Source organism: Scleropages formosus, chromosome 2, assembly GCF_900964775.1.
Source record: "Scleropages formosus chromosome 2, fSclFor1.1, whole genome shotgun sequence".
Taxonomy (NCBI): domain Eukaryota; kingdom Metazoa; phylum Chordata; class Actinopteri; order Osteoglossiformes; family Osteoglossidae; genus Scleropages; species Scleropages formosus.
Window position 1 is genome coordinate 35,260,236 of NC_041807.1, and position 9,790 is coordinate 35,270,025.

At 43.0% G+C, this 9,790-nt stretch overlaps 1 protein-coding gene across 3 annotated transcripts in view; it reads left to right on the forward strand.

Annotated features, from left to right (window-relative positions):
* The window catches only part of vps13d (vacuolar protein sorting 13 homolog D), a 56,982-nt gene extending 51,730 nt beyond the window's left edge, over positions 1 to 5,252 (forward strand). For all 3 annotated transcript variants that reach the window (XM_029249959.1, XM_018750629.2, XM_018750627.2), the window contains 3 exons: positions 599 to 730; positions 2,648 to 2,888; positions 3,444 to 5,252. In XM_029249959.1, coding sequence (XP_029105792.1) covers positions 599 to 730; positions 2,648 to 2,888; positions 3,444 to 3,575 — 505 coding nt within the window. In that variant the 3' untranslated portion in view covers positions 3,576 to 5,252. The remainder of the gene's footprint in view (positions 1 to 598; positions 731 to 2,647; positions 2,889 to 3,443) is intronic.
* The last annotated feature ends 4,538 nt before the right edge of the window (positions 5,253 to 9,790 follow it).

The following is a 9,790-nucleotide window of genomic DNA, read 5'->3' on the forward strand; positions in this document are numbered from 1 at the left end:
GCATCATTTGTGCTTCCAGTTGGAGTTCAGGTTTCATTTGATCCAAGATCCATTTGTTTTCCTGGCCATCCATGGTGTCCTTAAGTCTCCTCCAGCATCGCAGTTCCAAGAAATCCATGGTTTTATAGTCTTACCTATTCGAAGTCTAGCTTTCACTTCCATTGTTTGAACAATTCTAATCTTTATTTTTGTGAATAAAATTGCAAAGGCTGACAGTAGACAATAGTTAATAATGAATATGGAGACGGATGAAGACTGTGGTATTGATGACAGTGACAATCGTGTTCCCCAGGTTATCCTCAGACCAGGAGGGCAGATCAGGTGATGGATATTCCTGTGTACTATTAAATTCTATTAAATATGCTGTTAATGGTGCTGGTGTGTTAGACGATGGTGTTGATGGTGTTGGTCATAAGAAACAATGATTGTGGTTTTGATATTGATGTTGAAACTGGTGTTGGTGTTGTTAATGATGATGATGATATTGATAGTAAAGGCACTGCTGATGATGATGGTGATGACTTTGACAGCAATGGCAGCAGAATTTTTGATGAGGATGACAGTGACTACAGTGATGGCCGTCCCATTCTCCTGGCAGGCTCTGCATCCAGCGGGTACGGAAGCCTCGCTGCTGTAAGGGACCCCAAGGGCTGCTGCCATGCTTCTCCTCCACCCAAGCAGATGGACAGGAGCAGCTCTTCCGTCTCACGGACAACATCCAGTCTGAGTTGTGCGTATTCTCCAATCGTGTAGCGCTGCCTATGATACACTGTATGGGTCTGCTGCCGGTGTGTCTACTTGCCAAACTCACAGCCCTGACTTTTTTTTTTCCTACTTATTCTTCATTTAGAAGTTCTGAGCACTCAGGAATAAATACGTTTTGGTTCAGATTCAGTTTTATCATTAGCGTTTGTCATTATTATTATTATTATTATGTAACTGATTCTTTTGCCCAAGGTGAAGTAAAATTGTACAATCAAATTTACACCACCGAATAATGTTAAAAATGTGGGCCAGGTAGGAGATCTGGATAGAAGCAGGTTTGAACAAGATGTGTCTTGAGAACCTTGTTGAATATTGAGGGATTCAGCAGTTCTGAGTACTACAGCAGGAATGGGATTCAAAGTGGGGACCTTCAGATAGCAGGACCACAGCTCTCTAACCACAGTCTCCTTCCAACTACTCTCTTCCCTGCTGTATTTAAAAATACAACATGACATTTTAAAATTCAGTGTTTCAGTGTGCTTTTCATTTGGCCCCTCTGAATGGTTTTTAAGTAATCTTTGTAATGGTGAAGCTGCTGATAACCCTTGACAGTGCTCACGCTGAGAGGCGGTTTTTACTGGCCGAAAGAGTGATCTCCCAGCAGGAGTCTGTCACTCTCCGCTCAGAGTAATAGTCAAGCTAAAACCTTCATTGTGTTATTAAATGACACAATGATACGTTGCATTATATGTAGCCCAGCGGGGGTTGGGCGGCCTGCCTCAGCCTGTCGGTGTTCAGGTATTAATTTTAAGCTATAATTGAGTCCTTCAAGCTGTCCACTTGTAGAGAACCACGAGCCTATTGGCTGGGAGTCCACTTACAGAGGCTCCTTTGTCACCTCCCTGTATAATTAAACCAGAGAAGGATCCCTGCCGACCTTCAAGGCTGACCTCCCACCCAGGAAGTGTTAGAGGCACTTATTCACTTCCTCTGCATGTGCGCGTGTGTGTCGGGGGGAGCACTCTCCCATTATGAGTCTACCTTAAGGCAGGATTCTCTTTGTTTCCCTCCCATTCACACCATTTTACTGTGCATGCTTGTGTTTTTATGTGTTTCTCTGGAGGGTGGGGATGTGGCTCTCATTACCTTGCCCTTCCTGTTGGCAAGACTTTGATTCACACTTCCTTTTTCACATGTGACTCCTGCACCCTCCTTCACTGTTAAGACTATAGGTGCATGCTTGTTTTTTTCTTCTTCTGTGTACACATATCACTGAATACACTGCCAGGGAAACCAAGTGCCTAAATTTTTGTTTATTAATTAATGACACATTTCTTTACAGTGACTTAAAATGGGTTTTCTAGTCCTTCTGATAACAAGGTGAAAACCCCAAGTCTCAAACTCTTGTCAGATGGTTTATTAGCACAAAATCCTCATTTTAATTTTTTTTGGCTGAGACATGATTACCTTGGATTATTAAAAAATGTGAATAGGAAATGGAAATAAAAAATCCATCAGTTTTTTGTGGTATTCATTGTGAACAAAATGCTCCGGTGGAGAGCCGAGCCATTTTCCACTGTAAGTGTGGTTTCATTTGAACTTGGCTCTTTTTTGCATTGTTTGCTTTCCATTTTTTCAGAATCACGTTGAAGGAAATACGCTGATATTCCCCCTCAGTCAACCAACTTCAAGAATCATCTCCAAAAAAATGTATCATCATTATTTGGAATCACATTTGTTCTGAATAACATATGGTCATATCAACACAGTCGGTACTTTCCAAAGAAAAGTATTCAGATATTCGTTTTAGTCCAACACATTCATTTCGTCCACTATGCTGGGTAGAATAGTGCTTTTTGCAGACGGTGTACGCTTTGTGCACATTTGTTGAGGCATTAAAATGTAAAACTTTTTCAACGATTATGGCCGCTCTGCCCTGCAGCTTCATTGCCGTGGAACAGATGGACACCTACTGCGTGCTCATCTCCTCCAAGGTGGTGTACTTCCTGAAGCCAGGGGATTATGTGGACCGCGAGGCCATCTTCCTGGAGGTCAAGTATGATGACCTCTACCATTGCCTGGTCTCAAGGGATCACGGGAAGGTGTATGTGCAGCTCACCAAAAAAGCAGACAATACCAGTAGCGCTGTTGCTATCCCAGGCCCCTCCCACCAGAAACCCATGGTAAGGGACCGAAGGAAGTGGTGAACTAAAGGACCAGTCAAAAGTTTGAGTAAACTTACTGGAAACTAATTTTTTGTCTGTAATTGACAGCATTTTGCATCCAGGTCGTTAGTTTTGAGTTATTCTTCATGCCTTTTTTTAAAATCTATGACCAACAAAGCAACCCTCCCCTCCCATGACCCTGTCGCATCCATGTTGACCAGTGGGAACCACACACACACAACTTAAGCCATGTGTCTTACAAATGCTTAGTGTTTGGGCCTAAGTTTCACATTTTGACTCGGCAGTCCATAAGGCAGACTTCCTCAAACATCTAACTTCTGTTTTTTTGTTATCAAAGTCTGTTTTTATGCAGGTGTACGGCATCTTTTGACTTGTACCATATCTTAGTCAACTGATACTTATTACTGAACTGAGTTTTGAGATTTAAATTGTTTACTTTTTTTTTTGTTTGTTTTTTTTAAATCACAGGCTTCTTTTTCTTAAGTTTATGAAAAATAAACTGTCTGTATGGTGACCTTTTATCTACCTTTTTTTTTTTTCTTTTTACCGCAGGTTCACGTGAAGAACGAAAACCTTGCTGTCAAAATTACACAAGAGATCAACTATGCCAAGAGCCTTTATTATGAGCAGCAGCTCATGCTGCCGCCCAGTGAAAATGAAGATTACCTGCTACTGGAATCCTAAGCGACATTGGCTCAACAGCACGGTGGTGTCCTCAGCAGGGTAATGGGAATGCTGAAGAGTGTCCCATCACTAGACCTATTACGAAGTTAGTAAACTCCCGCGTCTTTGTTGGGAGAGACCTCATTAAGAACACAAATTGGGATGGTGAATAAATCCTAGGAAGCACAGGTATAAAAATAAGAAAATATGCAACAAGTATTTTATTAGAAGAGAACACAAGAAGACTTACAAAGATGTTTTATTTTACAAAAAGATGTTTATAAGATTATATGTGTGTACGCACATACATTTAGTGTCTTGTACAAAGAGTGCAACACTACCAGTCATGTAGTGTACATATATTGGTGATACATGATGGAGATTTCCACATTATGAAGTGAAAGGAGTTTGGGAATGTGGTGTATAGCTGCCTTTATGATTCTCTTTTATTTTCTCGATGTATATAAACGGGGTTGGAGCCACTGTGTCGATTGCACTGATGCCGACAGGGTGATGGCTGTCTGTGTGTTGTAGCTCCTGCAATTCCTGCTCGCATGCTCATTCACTCACTAGGAAGCAGCGTAGACAAGTTGGGCTCACTTTGCACCTCTTGTACTACTCCAGGGGCCTGTGTGCAGTTTTCTTGTTTGAGAGGCACCTTTTTTTTTTTTAAAAAAAAAAAAAATTTAAATAATTGAAACTTCCCTTCCTAACCTCATATCACAGGCACAATGATGTTTGCTTCACATGGTTTCCTCCAGTGGTGCATCACGGTTGCTCCGCTGGGCTCTGCTGCTGGGGGCAGTGAAGGAAGGGTTGGGATCCGTTGAATAAAGCACCACAGCTCTGCGGTGTTCCAAGACTGACATTTCGTGCCTTTTGTTGATCAGGGTACATTTAACAATGTCCTGGACTGTTACGAGCTCTCTGTTAAACACACCGAAATGCTTGCTGCTCTCCAGTGATTTAAATCAAGTTAATGAGCAGCATAGCAGTTTCCTTTTTGTCAGTGCGGAGCATCATTCTTCCTCCGCTATAGCAGCCCATTTAGTGAAGATGATTTAGGGCTGTTTCTCCCAGATTTTGAGACAGCGTGAGCAAGCAGTGTCTTCCTTCCCTCTTGCCGTGGTCGTAATGAACTGCAGCGGCTGCTTTCGCTGCATCTTTATGGACTCCGTTACGGATTCTGAGCGGAATCAAGGCAAGGGTCGCTCTCCCGGGGACGCCGCACGTCCTCTCACTTGCACCCCAGCTGCTCCATGTGCACTATGTTTGAAGAACCAGTCTGCAGTATTTGTTTGGAAAGCGGTGTCTTGTATCCAAGGTATACCGTTCCCTGCGCTCGCAGTGGGTCGACACTAAGGAATGCAAATATTTTAACCCAGCTGTTTGTGAAATGCATATATCCGCGCTCTTGACGTTTTAATGCTGGAGATAACTGACAGTTCAAAAAGGAGGGAGTTCTTGTAGTTCAGCCTTGGTGAATTTCAGTGGTTCCCCACATTACTACTGGATTACTGAGGCTGAGTAAAGTAGTTTTATGTGAGGAAAAAGGTTGAATAGGTGTGCTCAATGAGTTGAATATTTTTTTTCTAAAGCACTTTTTTCAATGCAAAGCTAACTTGCATAAGCTGATCCAATAAACCAAGTCAGTCTTACTAGTGAAATAAAAAGTCTGTTAAACAAGCATACACAAAAGGAAGTAAGTCTAAAGTTTATGAGATGGGGTATGGATTAATGGGTTGGTTTATTTTTCTCTTTAGAACTGCCATTTAAAATAAGTTTACAGTAGAATACTCTGTGACCAAACAGCCACAATTTCGCTCTTATTAGAACAAAGTCCAGGTGGACATTTAAGTCTTGGTGTGCTTAAATCACTAGAAGTTTCTAACTAATGTGAAATTATGCAGTGTTTCTTATACATACATACAGTTCTATATATAGATAGAGCAACCCCATATGCTTTGACTAGTCCAAACATTTTTAAAGGTAGTAAAAAAAAAAAGAAAAATTAAAAATTAACATCAGTGCTTGAAGGCCACTTTTCTATCATGGGAAATCTGGACTTCACACCAAGTACAAAAGGAGTCTGTTGTGTGCGTGTTTGCGTGTACTCGTGTTTACGTATGTCGGGACTGTTTAACGACGTGCCGGCTGTGCTCCACTTTTCCCTGTTCCTGACACGGCGCTGTCTCCGGTCCTGCTTCCATCTGTCACCGCTTCAGAAACGATCTTTAATAACACTAAACGCATCTCCCCGTGTAGGAAAGGCGCTGCTGCGAATCCTTTCCCATCATTTCACCAAAGACAGAAAGCCATTCACAAAGAACGTCGTCGCTTGTGAGCGGTGAGACGATCCGTCTACCGCAGACCAGTTTATAACGTGTGCTGTGCTGTGGTATAACGTCATCCTGTCATCTCCTGCTCGGTGTGAAGTCGAAGTTCTCGCCTCTGCGTTTGTCTACATCTTCACTTTCGTGTAGTCAGGACGGAAATGGTCGCGTTTAACTGTGCCCAGGTTACAGCAGGATCCGCAATTAGTGTACTGAGCGTTAATATAAGGAACTCAGCAGTCTGGAAGCGACAAGGCCTCTTCATTCAACGCTGTAAAAATGTGTTTTAAAAGGTGATGTCATCTGCCATACTGTACTTTAAAAAATGTGAGCGAATCCACCGTCCCACCAGTGAAGGAGCTGCATTAGACTGCTGTACAGTAGTGGATCAGAGGCACACTAATGCACCATGTTGTGCCCCAGTTAGGGTTGTTCTCACCACATGCAAAAGCTTTAAAAAAAAAAAAAAAAAAAAAAAAAAAACATTATGCAACAGTGACCATGTCGCAAGCTTCTACCCGACGTCTCGCCACTGACCCACTTTATGGCCGAGTTTGTTGTGTGCCTCGGCCTTCTGATTTCCATGGAGATTAAAATAACTTTTCTATGATTTTAAAGTTTACAGATTATAACGCTTGATAATAAAATGAAGTGTTTTAACTGCAAGCTGGTGGTTGGTAATTTGCATCCTCTGTTTACAACAAAATGTATTTTGTGTGTGTGTGTGTTTGTGTGTGTGAGAGAGAGAGAGAATGATTGAGACCTTGCTGTAGGGGCCTCTGGATTCCTGGACTCACTCCTTCTTGTTGCAGGGGCTTCATGTTGACTGGAAGGTCTACTTTACAACTTTTTGAGGACAATAAGTGCCCACATATGTATTCGTCCCAAACTTTACACATTTGTTATTAGAATAGCTACATAGAGTAGCCAGTAACAGGTTCAAGTCCCCCCCTACTGCTATGATGCCCTTGACCAGACTACTTACCTTCACTTTCTCCAGTAAAAATTACCCAGCTGTAAAAAATGGGTAAATCATTGTCAGTAGCTTAACGTGGTAAGTTGGTTTGAAGTATCGGGTAAGTTTTCAATCTCCTTCAACACTGCATGGTTGATAAGCTCTCTAGTTATGGCTTTCTTAGAGCATTTGTGAAGTTCTGTGGTTTGTGTCTGACACCAGTCCCAGTAGAAGCGGTTTCCATCTGTACACTTCCTCCAGAGCCTATCCTTCTTCCTGACTGGCAGGATGATGAAAGCGTGGGGGTCTCCTCCTGCCCGGGGGGGCCGGCTCAGCGCCCGTTTGTCTTCCAGCCCACTGCACACTCTCTGTCTAGTGATGGATGAGTCTGGCGGAATGGATGAGCTCTGTGCTCAGCCCTGGCCGCTAGGAGAATACCACATGGTGAGGATGTAAAACTCGGCCTTTTGTTTTTTCCCTCCTAAAAACAAAGGATTTTAATAAAATGCAGGTATTTCACAGTCATGTTTTGTAACTGCAAGCGGTGTTCTAGGACTGCCAAGCCCCTGGAGTGCCCTGCTAATGGTCCTCGAATTCATTGCATCGCTTTCTCACATGGTCACCTCTCGCCCGTGGGGTCACTCTCGGTGGCGGTGTTGAACAAGCAGCTTTGTGTGCCGTCAGTCTCTCTCGCTGTACGGAGGCCCCCTTAAGCCTCCCTGATCCGACAGCCAGGAAATCTGGCGTCAAAGGATTCCCGGGCATTGGGCACAAGATCGCCAAAAATCCTGACCCTCTTTTACATTCCCTCTGCTTAAGCCTTTCAGGCTAACGTAGTGAATTACACTGCATTGTTTATTGCCAGTCTAATGGGTAAGTGATTGATGGGACTGCATCCCTATTTATAAGGTGCCCAGGAGCTGCAAATATTTCTGATCTTGGTTAATGTTAGCATTTTACTGGTTTAATTCTGTAATGGCCCAAGCACTCTGGAAAACCTCATACAATAACTATGTTTCCATCGGTACTTTTACATCATGCCAAAAGGACTGTGAGTATCATTACTTCAAGGCAACTTACCATGTTAGCTTTGTGTACTAAGCCACTTGCAGTTCTTTTTGCTTTTTATACAGCATCAATTCATGGTAAAATTTTTGTTCAGGGCTGCTACAGTGACAGTAGGGATTCAGTCTTATATCCTTTCAGTACCAGTTGATAGCAAGTAACCACTATGCTACCTGCTGCTAGCATGGAGTACAGCAACATATTTGTATGGATGATTTTAAGTCATATTTTCAAAATTACAGTCTACAGATTCCACCATTGACTTTTATTTCAACATAAGACCAAAACCTTTTGATTTGTAATAAATGAGGACCCAGGAGAGGCTTGGTGCAAAGTGGAAAAGTGACATGCATTTATAATCCTCTGGGTGGGGTTTTATGTTCTTGGAAGTGGGAGACTGTCATAAAACTTATAGATCCAGGAGTACTAGGGGTGGTGATTTCTGCCTCCATAAAAATAAGCAGGCTTCCGAGGGCCGCAGAATGTGAATCCCTTTCTGTAGCCCAAGGAAGACAGTTCTCTGTTTTTGGAGGAAGGCCTAAATGGCTGACTGGATGCTTTGGATGGAGAAATCGCGCCACTTGGGGCCTCATTCACTAAGTTCAGATTTCATGCAAAGTGTTGCTGTGTAACACACAGGCTAAATGTCTTTCCCATTTGCAACTGAAAAATCGCGATTGTTACTGACTGTTTGCACGGATGATGTTCGGAAAAGTTGCATAAGGGCCTCATTCATTGTCTAGATTCCATCCTAAATGTTGGTGTGTAAAACTTCTCAAAATATGGGCTAAATATCTTTCCCACTTGCAACTCAAAAATTGTGATTGTTTGGCATCCGCTGCAGTTAGCCGTGGCTTGTAGAGACGATCGGATGTTCGCGTGAGCAAATGTTTTCGGGTTCTACAAATGGATTTGCGTGTACATGACATATTTCAGATTTTATCATATCTTTACCATGAACGGTTCACACTCGAGACAGCATTATCCCCTGCCTTATCAGGCTTATGTCAATGAATTGATTTCCAAAACCCACAGCCCAGACCTTGAGTGCAAGGGTTCGAATTACTGAGTGCAGTGTCAGTCTGCTTGGACAAATAGCTGTATCCTTTACATGGGGGAGTTTCCTGAGCCGCTCCACAGCAGCAGCCCCACAGTGCAGGCATTGTCAGGCGTCAGGTGATAAACCACATGAAAAATCACACACGAGGCGTATTGCAGCAGAGAGTTTCTTCAGCGCAAGTTTAGCGACAAAAGAAAATGCTGGAATGTCTTCAGTTCTACATTCCTGTGTTTCTCATGCAAGTTCATCTGCAGGGCTCAGGCAACAAGCAGTAACAGAGAGAACCTGGTGAATTAATTTAATACTCCGAACCAACCTAATAAATTCAAATCCAGTTGTCTGATGTAGACGGCATTTCTGGTGTATCTAAGTCATATCATGCTTTTCTTTGACATAAGTGAAAAGGCAGATGCTGATTTCCGGTATTGTGGATATTTCTCATGAGGCTTTTGTTTTTGTTTCCAGTTTCCCATTCAGACTTTTATGTTAATAACATAATTTGTGTCTTGGGAATACCATGGTGATTGAGTACAGTCCTGATTCGGAAGGTACGGCTAGTTCAATGTTGTGGCACAACCCCGGGCGCACGTGTGTGAATGTCATTAACTCCTCCATCGCACCTCCTTTCCACCTGCACTCAGGCCCAGAGATCAGGCTGCCTTCTCAGGTTGAGGAGCAGTTCAGCGGTAGGCAAAGCAGCCGTCTCTCAGCCCGTTCCAGTTCCTGCACTGTTTGGCTAACCTCACTCTGAACTCGTCCCATGAGATATGAACCGCCTTCTCCGAGATGCGCTTCGAGTCGCACGCTTCCCCGTCCCGGCCGG